The sequence below is a fragment of the Canis lupus genome, chromosome 1 (assembly GCF_003254725.2).
Source record: "Canis lupus dingo isolate Sandy chromosome 1, ASM325472v2, whole genome shotgun sequence".
In the NCBI taxonomy this organism is placed as follows: domain Eukaryota; kingdom Metazoa; phylum Chordata; class Mammalia; order Carnivora; family Canidae; genus Canis; species Canis lupus.
The window spans coordinates 11,544,517-11,558,228 of record NC_064243.1 but is presented as its reverse complement, the minus strand read 5'-3'; the positions used below and the strand labels follow the sequence as shown (position 1 = coordinate 11,558,228).

General features: G+C 34.6%; 1 protein-coding gene across 5 annotated transcripts in view; it reads left to right on the top strand.

Annotated features, from left to right (window-relative positions):
- CDH7 (cadherin 7) overlaps positions 1–11,628 on the top strand; it is a 125,040-nt gene extending 113,412 nt beyond the window's left edge. For all 5 annotated transcript variants that reach the window (XM_025422064.3, XM_025422065.3, XM_035707258.2 and 2 more), the window contains one exon: positions 3,943–11,628. In XM_025422064.3, the coding sequence (XP_025277849.1) occupies positions 3,943–4,436 (494 nt within the window). In that variant the 3' untranslated portion in view covers positions 4,437–11,628. The remainder of the gene's footprint in view (positions 1–3,942) is intronic.
- Positions 11,629–13,712: the final 2,084 nt, after the last annotated feature.

The following is a 13,712-nucleotide window of genomic DNA, read 5'->3' as shown; positions in this document are numbered from 1 at the left end:
GTGGAAGTTTATTGGAGAGGGGAATTCTTATTTGTAGGGGCTAATAATGCTGTGTTAAGCTCTAGGAAGTGTTAGGTGGCACTGAAATACTTTCAAGACTATTATATAAAAATGGATAAGTATCTGTCACAGACTACAGGATGTTGAGAATATAAGGGTCCACTAATTTGTAGTATGCTATGTGTTTTACACATCTGTGTTTTTCTTTATTTTCTCTTTTCTTTCTTTCAGTTTGGGAGAAGGGTAGTCTTCTGGGCTACATACTTCTTTGCACCTGTATGTCTGTATTTCCTCACAGTGAATTGCATTATAATTTATACTATGTTTATCTCTTTTTGTTTGTTTTTTTTTGGAAATATATAGCTACCATGTTTGAGGTGCTTGTATTGAGGGATCCTCTCTTATGATTTTGCCAATAACCAGCACTATTGCCTATATAACTGGAATACTCAAAAATGTTGAATCGTAAGTTAAAGAACTGAATCCTAAAACCAGAAATTTAACAGTATGTTTTTGCTGCTCTAATTGCTTTCCTAACACCTTCTCTTTCCTCCTTCCTATCCTGAGTCCATTCAGATTTTTTTTTTTGAGAAACAAATATGATCATATCGTGAAATCCTTAAACCACATTGGTTATCTCCCATCGCTATCTTTACTCCCCAGTCTTGTGGGCTCCAACCTTTGCCCACTACTTGATTGTGCCAAGAATAATCTTCCATATCGCCTCTCCACCCTCATCCTAGCCTCAGCCTTCAGGAACATAAATCTTACATACATCTGCCTTGTGTGGACCTGTTTTTTTCTACTGTAGATCTCTAATAGATCACATTTCATTTCCCTCTTTTGGAATAATTCTCACAGTTCTACTTTTAAATTCAGTGTCTCATTATTTGATTACTATCTGTCTGCTAATTTCATTACAAGTTCCATAAGGAAGTGAGCTTTGCCTGCTTCTGTGTGCAACATTATATCATCATACCAAATGCATGTAATAAATGGTTGACACAGATTTTTCAAACATATGTATAAATTCATGAACAACCAACGTATTTTAAGTGCCATGTGTCTAGAATAAATCTCTTCTTTCTCCTCTCAGAAATATCATCCACATGACAGGAAAGACATATGAGAAAAGCCTCTTAAACTATATAATCTTGTGCTTACTTAAGCAGAAAATATTCTTTTTAATACAGGGATTATCTCCATAGACCCTGAAGAGCACTTAATACTTGTTCTACGTAAAGGTTAAATTTTATTTTTTATATGTGCTCATGTACTTAGAAATTAATATTCTCCTAAGTCATTGAAATGTTAAATTTTCTAACCTTCTAAAATACTTCATTTTTTATAGCTGCAGGCAAGATTGAGAAATAAAATAAACTCTATAAGATATTAATATCCTTAATAGGTACTGAACCTATGGGCTGACACACCTATGGGTTCTCTCATGTTTCACTTTTACTGAGCACTATACTTGACTGTCAAAAAGTAAGTATACCAGTAGCACGAAAATACATTTACAACAGAACATAAGAAGGGATTGTTTTATATGTTAAAATAAAAATGACAAATAAAGCAGAAAAATACATAAAACAATCATTACATATTATATTTTAAGTGACAAGATTTATTGTAATTATATGAAGGAAAGAGAATTGAGAATTTTGAAATATTTTGGCTAAGTAATGATTTAAATTAAAATAGCATCTAATCATTACATAATTCTTACCCTCTTCATAGCCTCATTCACTTTAATGCCCATTCGTTTCTTACATTCTCTTGCACTTGGTTAGATATTTGCTCCCCCTCAATTCTGCTTCCAGTATGTGTGACAGATTTGTCATATTCCTACCTCCACCTATCCACTCATCATGATTCTAATACTCCCCTTTCCATTTTCTCTGACTTCTCAAGAAGTATTATTTGGACCCTTTTTCTTTCTTTTGCAGTTACTTTTATTTGGGGGGAAGGGAGAACTATGTAAAAAGTTTCAGAAGCTAAATTTATACATAAATCCAAAATGTTATTCATCCATATGTCTTAAAATTTACTGGCGTGTCCTTCTTTGAACTAGCAAATTGTCACTTGAGCTCTCAGCTTGTAGCTCAATTATCTTCTACAGAAGCACCAGGCTCATAGTGTTCTAGACAGTGCTAAGGCTTTGAGGCAAGTGGTAGACTTAATTGCTACCTATTGCATTTTATTTCGTTGAACATAGGCAGGTTGTTTCACATGCCAAGACAACCGTCAAACAGGAACATGCCCAGAGAACTCTTCTGAGGGCCAAATGATAGGTCCTGTTTGCAGACCTTCATTTTTCACCTTACTGCCTTTTCTCTCATTTAATCTGTAGGGCACATGCCTTGCAATATATTTGCTGCTACTCCTACTTGGCTTGTTACCTAATTTCATTGTTTTTCTTGGGTCAGAGGAGAAATCTTGAGTTGAAGTTCATGGTTGGCCAGAGGATAACAATGAAAATTTCTCTTTGGCACACAAACAAGCACTTGGCACTCTGTTAACTCTACTTACATTATTCCCCTATCTCTGCAATTTATTCTGGGAACATGGTCTAAAATTATCATATGTGGCTAGGCTTCATCAGTTTGAGTTACTTGCCCAGGATCACACAGCTATTACGTGAAAAGGCTAGACTTTTGTCCAAGGCCATTTTGACAGCAAAGCTGTATATTTATTTTCAAGGTCCATGCCAGAATACCACACCAGAAAAGGCCTTACTTAAGTAAGTGCTTGGATTTTTTTTGGCAGATTGATGTAGAGGATGGAGTAAGTCTACCCTAGTCATTGCTTTTAGTTACTCTGAATTAGAGTGATGTCCTTCTTGGCTTTATGTTTTTTTATTTTCAAGTGCATTCTTAATGCCAAAGTAAAACCTTAAAGATATTTTAAATATAAATATTTCAAGTGTCTTTCAAAAAAAAATAGGCAGAGAGTAATGATTCCCTTGGGCCTTTTAGATGTTCAAGAAAAAAATTGGCTCATGTCATAGAAGGTAATTAAAGATAAATCTTTAGATATTTTGAATCCTAAAATTGAAGAATACCTTTTTTATAACTTAATTCAAGTGCCCATGAAATCTGATATGTTCCCAATTCAGCTAGCATTCAGTCACTTATAGCCTGAGTGGAGCAGAGTATTTCTTAGGAGTGTGTACTTATTAAAAAATACAAAGAGTAAATTCAGATGGGTTCAACTCTAGCAATACCCAGTGTATCTGGTGTCCTCTGCTTTCCATGCAAACATGTGCTTTATTATTAATTAATTTTGACAAATCTTTTTTTTGGGGGGGGAGGAGGGGCTCAGCTGAAAATCTTACAACCTATAATCTCTCTCCAGGTATAACGTGTAAAGACCAAGTTCAGTAATTCATACTGAACGTGAGACTCCGTTTTCTATAGAAACTGAGCTTTTAATCTTCGTATATGGCCTGATGTACTGGATTTTATTTAACACTGGAGTTTCTTAGACAAGGATGGGCATTTCTTCAAAGAACCTGACCAAATGCTGAAATCCATTTCCTTCTGAAATTGCAGTTGTTAGATTCGACCTGAAACATTTATGAATGTCATTTTGCCTTTCCAGCAATTAAGGAGTTCAAAAAAAAAAAAAAACCCTTTGTGTTGCCTAGCTTTGAAATTATTATATTTATGCTGAACTGGCCCTTCAATTTGCTCTAACAAATACTTTGGCCGCGAAGAGGGAGACATCAGTTCAAACAGGTGTGGGAAAGGCTTTCTTGATGTATAAAAGTGTCCTATTTTAAAGGCATTTTAGCACATGAATTCCCATGCAGGTGGGTGGCCCATTCACTTCCCCTCAAAGCTGAGGAAATCTCTAAGATCATAGGCCTGATATCACTGGGATGAGGGGCAGTCCGTGGTGATTTACTGAAACTTTCCCTTTCCTGTCTCCTGGTTTTAGTGCTGATCCTCCTGATTGTCACCATGAGAAGACGGAAAAAAGAGCCTCTCATTTTTGATGAGGAGAGAGACATCAGAGAAAATATCGTGAGATACGACGACGAAGGTGGGGGAGAGGAAGACACAGAAGCTTTTGACATGGCCGCGCTCAGAAATCTCAACGTCATCAGAGATACCAAGACCCGGAGGGATGTGACTCCAGAAATTCAGTTCTTGAGTCGACCAACTTTTAAAAGCATCCCAGATAATGTCATTTTTCGGGAATTTATTTGGGAACGACTGAAAGAAGCAGATGTCGATCCCTGTGCTCCCCCCTATGATTCCTTGCAGACGTACGCATTTGAAGGAAATGGCTCAGTGGCTGAATCACTCAGCTCCTTAGATTCCATCAGCTCAAACTCTGATCAGAATTATGACTACCTAAGTGACTGGGGGCCTCGCTTTAAACGACTTGCAGATATGTATGGAACCGGCCAGGAGAGTTTGTACTCATAGCCCTGGAACCCTCATTTGAAAATGTACTGAAGAAAAAGTCAAAGCAAAAAAAAATAAATAAATAACAAAAAAATAAAAAATAAACCCACTCCATACAGAAAACAAGAACTCGACTTACTAGAGAAAACGGTTGTAAATACTTCTCCATTTTTAACTGTTTCGGTTTCTGCCTTGGTGAAGCATATCTTCATTAGACTTATCCAAGGGACTGCACTGACCACAGACTCTGAGCATTTGAAGGCTTTTTGATAAAACGAAATGCTCAGTGGTTTGTGAATAGATAGCAACTCTCAGATACCTGCAAAGCACCTAACCTCTATGAGTAAGTAGTGCCCTGTGTTGTCCGTGAACCAAGCGTGCCCTGTACATACCTTCACGGTACCTGCCAGTGAGAAGAATAGAACACGATGTGCCGTTGAAAAGTCCTGGAACTTCCTGCATATCAAAACTTGGGACAAATTTAATTTCCAGTGATGCTTTTAGCTTGTTAGATTATAGAATCCAGCAGAATTTTATTGCTGTTGGTTAGCAAATATATTTCATTTAGCAATATATAAATTCTTAGAAAATCCTCCCCAATCCTCCAATACAAGCCAATAAAATTTGGTTTAAGGCAACATAAACCATTGTTTAGCCAATAAATTGTGAAGTGTTCCAAATAAGAAAAAGGTAAATCATTCTTAAAGTTTGCAGTCGTTTTGAGATGCTTGCATAGGTATGAAAAAAGTTGCTGTCTATTCATTGATTTGTATTATCTCTTCTGATTTATACAGGAGACTATCTTTTCTTTTTTTATTTGACACATGGTGTTATATTTATTTTGGAGTTCCAGTCTCCACTAAATTCAGGTCCATCTGACTGCCTCATAGCATTAAGCTCGTCAGAACATGCTGATTTTTCTCCAGTCTGAGCCACATGAAGGAAATGAAGCATGGAAATGGAGAAAAAAATAGTAGAGCAGTTGAGCCCTGTTGTAGTTCATATATCAGAGAGGAACACAGCTACAAGGACATAGAAGTTGTTCATCTGAGCCATTAGAATGTACCAAACAAACAGTGGAATAAAATCTTTGTAACTTAGAAAGATTTCAGAGAGAATTGAGATTTTTTGTTTTGATGCAAGATTTATTTATGCTCCAAAGACTTTTGAGAATTTGTTTTCCCCAGCCTCGTTTGCTGTAAACATACTGAGTAAAAGGCTGGGTTGTTTTTTTTGTTTTGTTTTGTTTTGTTTTGTTTACTATATCTTAAACAATGGAATGTTATAAATTTCAAAAAAAATCTTTAAATTTTAATGCAAATTTGTTCCTCAAGAATTAACCAGGTAAGGCAGGATTTCTGTACTGGTTTAGATGTGCCAAATGAGAAAAGCAGTGTCCAGTGATCACGTGTTTAAGTTTGAGATGGGATTCTCAGAATAAGAAACTTACGACTAAAATAATATTTCCACCAATCATTTTTTCTTAGAATAGTACCAGTTTAATGTGCATATATTTCAATAAGAATGATTTTTTTCTTTCAATTCTCCTTTGAGAAATAATTTATTGGGTTCCTGATAAATCTATAAGTAGTAGACTACTGTTAAAGGAGATTACATTTTAAAAGTGCTTCTTTCTGAAAGACAAACACTGGAATCAGAATATCAATATTTTGATTACATAAGGAGAAACTAGGATTTTGTAAACCTGTAGCTCCTCTTTAGAAATAAAGTACATGAAAGTGGCCCTTAGCTTAATCAAAATAAATAATTCAATAAATGATTATCTACAGTCCTTTCATTTGAATAAAGTTCTGTAAACATTGTTTCAGGACTAGATAGATCTGCTTCTTGCTGGATTAATATGCATATATATGAAAAACTCGTAACAGTAAAAGGTTCTGTTCGTGACTGTAAGTCAATGTAAGTTTTTCAAATAAAAAAAAAATACACCATACACTTACCCAATTCAATAAAAGCAGAGTGCGGTTCAGGAATTATATAGGTGTTAAATCAGCAAGGTGCTGAGAAAACAGTTTTGTAATAATCCCCTTGTTGTCTGCAGGAAGATAAAATAGTTCAGTACATTTGGATTATGATGTCAAAACTGCTGATTGTTGCACATATCACTAAATGGAGGTTTGAATGTATTTCAGAAAAGAAACATCACATCATTCACCTTGCTTTTTCTTGTTTTTAAGTATATATTTTTTCTTGTTTTTTTTTTTTTTTTTCATATTTGCCGGTCACAGATTGGGAAAGGAAAAGCTCAAATTTAAATAAAGATTTGAAATTCTTGCATATATCCACCTGCTCTTTTATGTGTGAACAATTACATCAATGCACCATTAAAACTGATTCATGGTATTTTTAAAAATGTTTAAGATGGCTGAAGGAATGTTCCCAATTTAGATGAAATTTATAGGAAATACTTTAGCTAAGCTTACCTGTGATGGGAGTAGATTGGTTATTTTAGTTTTTTTCTTCTGAAATTGAAAGCTAGATATGATTATCTCCATAGTACTTGAGAGAGACACTGAAATAGTTGATTGATAAAATCAATGCTAAACTTAGTTAGGAGATTCTCCAAAAACATTTATATAAACACCTGTTAGCTAGTTATTAAAATTCAGTGGTATACCAGAACCAGCTAGAAACAACTGCCAAGAACTAGTGACCTACATCTCTTCTCAACCCCTCTTCTAGAGATAGCATTTTGGTGGGTTGAAGTTAGCCCTGTGGTAATATCTAGATAACCATGGATATCAGCAAACACTACCTGTTCTTCCTGGAGAGCCGTTGTTAAATGTTTACCAACATTTCACTTCTAAAAATTGCTTTATAAAGGAAAGCTCATGATTATAAAGATGGTATGAATAGAATATCAAATAATGACATGAAAGGAATTTATGCTCTATCACACTACTAAATATAGATCCCAGTGATACTCCCTGGTATGAAGTCCTTGGAGCTACCAGTAGAAAGTAAAGGATCTACTTCATTATGGGAAGTGATGGCTTAATAATTTCAAGGGCAGACAGTAGTCTCAGAAACCAATAAATTTAAATATTTTCCATTTGTCTATATGGGGGCACCATTAGAAATCCAAGGTGCACAAAGTAATGCATATTTTTAACACTTTAATTTCTTAAAAATGTTTGCATTTTACTTGTTACTGTCCTTGTCAAGGAAATGTGCCCAAGCCCCAATTCTGAATTATCACTGCATAATTTTGAGTCAGCATAAAAAATATGAAAATGAAATCGTATCAAGAAAGTGAGCTTTTGCTGATCAAGCCTAAATTATCATTCTGGTTCCACAGGTCAGTTTCTATGTTAAAGCAATAGTGTATTGCAGACCAAAACTAAGAGGACGACAAGAAAAGACTACCTCTGTGAAGGCAATGAGTAGCTCTTCCTATAAGCAATTAGATGAAGCTGGTAAATCTTTTCTTTTGACCAGAAGCTCTCACCTCAGACTGAGAGCTGTTGTGGTCAGGTAACTGCAGGTCACCGACAGGAAGTAATCCTGTTTAGGTAATGATAGCTGCCTTTTCACTCTGCCCTCTGAGAATGTTTTAAATTATTTTAACTTCATGCACAATTACATTTAATACACTAGATGATGAACAGGCACCGGCAATCATTCTCATGTAAGAAGTGTAGTTATATAAGGTGTGAGTGATATTTGTGTTATGGCCCACATGCCCAAAGAACTTACAAATAGACTTGCTACTTATATCCAAAAATAAAATCTGAGAGAGCTTAAAATAAGTTTAAATATATTGCAAGAGGCAAAAACAATCTAAATGTCTTAAAGTTTTTAAGCACGAGCTATAAATATCTTCAAATTTTCAATTTTAATTTGACATCGACTTAACAAACTTTTAATTAACCTAATTGTTTTAAAAACACTAAAGGTTTATTTACAGTTGATCTAATTAAAGTTGATAAGAAAGCTTCAGCGTTTTAACTCTTTCTGGTCAGGGATGGCTGGAGGCACAGTGTATATGACAATAGAGAAGGAAATTCATTTTCTGTTATACAGTTTTAAAAACTATTAATAATGTATATTATGTGTACATACAATGCTGTATGAAAGTTTGGCAGGCAAAGCTAATGCAGTGATGTCAGCTAATCATCAACATACCAAAAGATCAAAAAAGGAGTAATAACATTTACATTTTGAGTGTAATTGAAATTGTTTCAGAGGAGTGGGTTAAGCCCTCAAGAAAAATAGGAGTTTTTTGACTCTGATTTGGCAGCCATTGTGAAGTACAGTTCTAGGGGTAATTTTTCAAGCAAAAACAAGACAGCCAGTGTGTGTGGCATTCTGATACTTTTGCATTGTTATGTTAGCTTGTAAAGGCTCAGAGTTCAACTGTAAAAGGTCATGTATCTGTGCGCATGTGTGTGAGTGAGTGTGTGTGTGTGTGAGAGAAAGAGAGAGAGAGGGAGAGAGAGAGATGGGGGGCATCGGGAAGTATGTCTGAAACAACGTTAAAAAACTGGTCCAAAAGTACCTTATTAATGCCAATATATTATTGTCATTTGGCAAATTCTTGATAAGCCATAAGACTAGAATATCTGATATTGACTGAAGAGAGCAATATTTGCTTTAAAATTTAATTTAAAAAGAAGGATTTTGGTATGAAGGGTAAAGCATTTAGCTGAACTATCTAAATAATTGCTTCATTTTATCTTTATTGTGTAGATGTGATCTGTTAACAGAGACTGTGGAGTTTGAATTATTGATTACAAAATGTCACTGAGCTTTGGCCTTCAGTATTAGTGTGGTGTGCTACGAAGTAGCCCTGTTCTGTGGTTTATAAAATCTGGGTCAGAAGCCAGTTCTAGCACATTTTTGCTATGCCCTGGATGCCATTCTAATTCTCTGAACCTTTATATCTTCATGATTAAAATTGAGTTAATTACTATCCTGTCTGTTTCAGAGGCTTGTGAGCTGATTAAGTGAAAGTGCTGTGTAAACTGTAAAATGCTGTAAAAAATGTAAGGCTTTATTATGGAAAATTATGGAAATTATATAATAAGGTTGATTATATGTATTGTTATATGGTAAACACAGATAATGTCTGTTTTTGGAAACATGCATTAAGAAAAAAAAAAAACATGCAATTAGTATCCTAAATTGGGAAAGAATTTTCAGAGACAATTGGCATAACTGAGTGAAGCCACTATGCAAAAACAATCATTTTTAGAAGGTCTTTAAAGGTTAGGGTCGAATTCAAAACAATTCGGTCATTAATATAAATTAAGGATATCAGTAGGGGCAAGGGATTACAGATAAAGAACAGGTATTTCCCACTCATGATGATGATTGAGTGGAAGATGGTCTTTAGTTGATCCCAGCCTCCTTATACAGGAGCAGAGGAGACCTGTTGTAAGATGATAATGAATGTAAGTTATGAGATCTTTAGACATCCAGAGGAAATAGTGTGTGGCTCTAGGGAGTTCAAAGGTCTTGTCAGTCATGAGTGGCATATGTATAATTAATAATTTATATGCTTCAAAGAACTAAAGTACAATAATATTGACTTAACATGAAAACTATCCTGTACTCTTGTTTTGATGACTTAAAAGTACTTCCAATATCTTACTGTAGCTTATTTTAGCCTTTTATAAATGAAGAAGCCATCAGAGATTAATAAGTAATATACATAGGATACTATTGCTTTGTCAGTGATAATCTACTCATAAAATGAGTGTTAATAAACTTTCTACTCAACTTTAGATATTAGTTATCTGATTATTTGAAGCTCGTATGGACAAGCATTTTAAAAAATACATTAATAGCTATGTAATTACTGAGAATGTTGAGAAGTGTAGCATACTCATACTCAAAGACAGTAACTCAAAGACATTAACATTTTTATTGCATTAATTCATGAAATAATGCTAATGGTTTTTATTTTTATAAGCCGTAAAAATAATATGCTTCACTACTGTTTCATGCTGTATTTTTTTGTGAGTAAACACTATTTTTTTAATATCAAGATCTGGCATATACAGTATGTTGAATGTGATCAATACTTCAAAAGTAATCAACTTTTTAAGACCAATCAGATAACTATATAGCAATTGCATTTTACCTGTAATGATTTTAAAGGCAAAAAATAAAGGGAAAAAGGAAAAAGAACTTACTACACAAATGTAATATGTATTATGTTTCAAATTGCATATAAATATTAAGCAATATATGAACATATGTATGCACACACACATACACAATCTGAGGCTAAATGCTAAAGTGAAGCAAATGGCTTTTAACATTTTTAAAAGATAATTATGGCTACTAGATGCAATCTCTACAATTAAATTATGTGGGAATGCTGAAAAATGCTACTGCACATTTGCAAAGCTGTTCTTTACAATAGATTCCAGAATTTTTTTTACAAAAGTTAGAGAAATTAGCAATTCATATAAGTAAAATATCCAACATAACTTTCGATGAAATTATCAGTGCATATTTATGAGGCTCTATTATAATTATATTAACCAGAATTGGATCTTTTTTTTCCTGTAATGTTTTTACTTACATAAGAGGCACTTGAATAGATTGACATAAAATAGTTTTTAAAATGCTAATTCAATTAACTACAAAAATCAATCCTGAAAGTGTAGTTCCATTTAGCCTTGTTGGAAATAAGACATCAAGTAAAACCTTGAGGTCTGAATGTATGTCAGAACCTGAAGAGATGACTTTTGTTCAACTCAAGCACTGGCTTTCAGGAAGCTAGTCTGCTAAAGTACTATTTGAGATTTTTTTTTTGAGCAGATAAAGGAAAGTACCACTTCATAACTATACAAGTGAATGGCTGTATACAAAGTGCACAAGAATATGAAAATATGAATCAGTTTGGGAAACTAGGAAAGATGATATGAGAGCTTAGTTTATTGCCGTGATTTCTTGATGTGTGCTTTGCTGTGTTTAAAAATATTAAGAAACTGTGAAAATTAATTTATTGCAGAATAAAATAATTTCCCAAATTCTTGATAAAACACCTGAGACTTGCAATGGCTAGTTCTTTAGTTCTCATTCTCAACCATGGTAGTAATACCAACTTGGTTTCCAATTTGTACTTCCTGACCCTTGGTACAGAAAATGAATTCCATTGTAATTAAAGTTCAATATCTTCTTCTAAGTGACTGAATTTTATATAAAATTATCTTAATAAAAATGTTCTATTGATATGTCATTTTGAGTTTCAGAAAAATCTGTGATTTCAATTTTCTCACATGCCTGTGAACTGCCCAAGGAAGGCATTGTTGTGCCTTTTCTAATGGAGACAAATTGAAACTCAGAACAATTATGACTTATCCAAGGAGACGAGTGGAATAAGCAGTAGAGAAGAAAAAAGAAAAAAATATTTTGCCCATTATATTTTCTATTATCGTAGACTTTCAAAGAAAATGGTGTTCCGGTTTGGGAGGATAAGAAGACAATTGAAACTCATTTCAAAATCAGGCTCTCCCATCTTAATTAAGCTTTAGTTTCCTTACAAAGAGTATAAGTCTTCTTTATTCTATTAAAAAAAAAAATCCTAATGGGGAAAATGACATTAAATTGTGCTTCAAAGTAGTGAGAAGACAAATATTTATATTTCAGTAATCTGACACTTAAACACCATGTTCCATTTCATCACCTGTTATGTGTCTGAGGGTGTCCATTGTCCTAAGAATGTACAATATCCTAGCAGTACGGCAAACTACGTATTCAGAGGGTCACCCTCTCGGCTGTTTCTCTACTTTTTACTGCATTGTATTCTCTTGATAGTGTAAGGAAAATCCTGGAAAGCCCTATAATTTTATTTAAAAAAAAAATTTTAAAAGCTGAATACCATCAAGATGAATTGTAAACAGACAGGAACATTGAAATTGCCCTGCGACAGCTATCAATGCCTCCAGACCTTGTGGAAGGCAGCATTAAGTATTAAGCCAGCATCCATTCAGGTGTGAACATCATTTGAGGCCAGCTGGGCCCATAGTTCGATTATTTTCAATCAAATATGAATGAACCATTAAAAACTACCCAATACAGGAGACAAACCATTGTGAAGGAGAAGTTTCACAGAAACCATCACCCCCCTCCAGGAAGTTCAGATACTGGAATTATCAAAAATGTGAAAAGAAAGAGCCATGTATAAAATGTTTAAGGAAATTACCATGAGGATAAGGCGTGAATGAAGACATCGCCAATGCTGGAGGTAGTGGCAAAGGAACCAAATTGTGCATTTCTAAGTGAAGGATAACATCCTAAAGGTAGAAAGTAGTTGGAGCATAGATGACATTCGATACTGCACAAGAGAGGCTCCACAGAAAGAAGACAGAACAGAAGAAATTACCTAGACTGTGGCATAGAGAGAGAAGAAAAGATGTGATTTCTAAAGCAGAAGGGATGAGGAGATGCGGAGGTCCAGCATGCATTTGCCAGCTGGGATCTCTGTCCCTCAGACTTCAGCACAATGTTCAGTTGCCTTTTTGGACTTTCATCTTTAAACGATGGTTTAACTTCACCGGAGGCCTCCTGTGCCTCTGACTTGACAGCAAGCTGTACACACTCTACACTTCATGGTTTGATTTATTCAGCTCAGTGATCCCTTTAACAAATATGGTCATAAATGAAGCCTCAATTCCAGTGAAAATAAATGGTGTGCATTCATTCAAACTTGAGAAACACCTATGAAGAGTGAGCAGGATGCCTAAGCAATTGGAACCAAAGCTGGATAATTACAAAGAAGGCTTTGTGTTTTTTCTCTCAAGGGTGTCTGGATGGTTTTGTCTTGTGGTGACTGGAAATCAAAGTGCAACTTTAAGTCTTTCCTCTGAGAGAGGAGTTTATTTAGATTGGACAGAAAAGGTGCAATATACTAAGGATATAAGTGACATAAATGAAGATGCTTGTTATTTCACTTCGAAGTACTCTTTCCCACCTGCCTCGGCCTCCAAAATATCCTTTCCTTGACATGTTCTACAGCCAGAAAACACAGCCAATTGAAGATTAAGCCATTCTTCAGCTCTCGGGCAATATATCAGTTATGAATTTGGCCCTGTACCACATCTAGGGGTTCATAGATGTATTTATTTATAAATTTCATAAAGATAATTGAGCCGCGCTTTGCCATTTCACATTTGGGGATAAAATAGATTTTCTTGGTGCTAGTTTCAGATAAAAATTGCTGTTGCTGTTGCTTTTTTTTTTTTTTTTCTTTTGAGCATCAAGAGTGTCAGAGGTGAGTTGTGGTTTTACTAGAACTTGGTCTCGTAAGAAGTTAACAAGGGC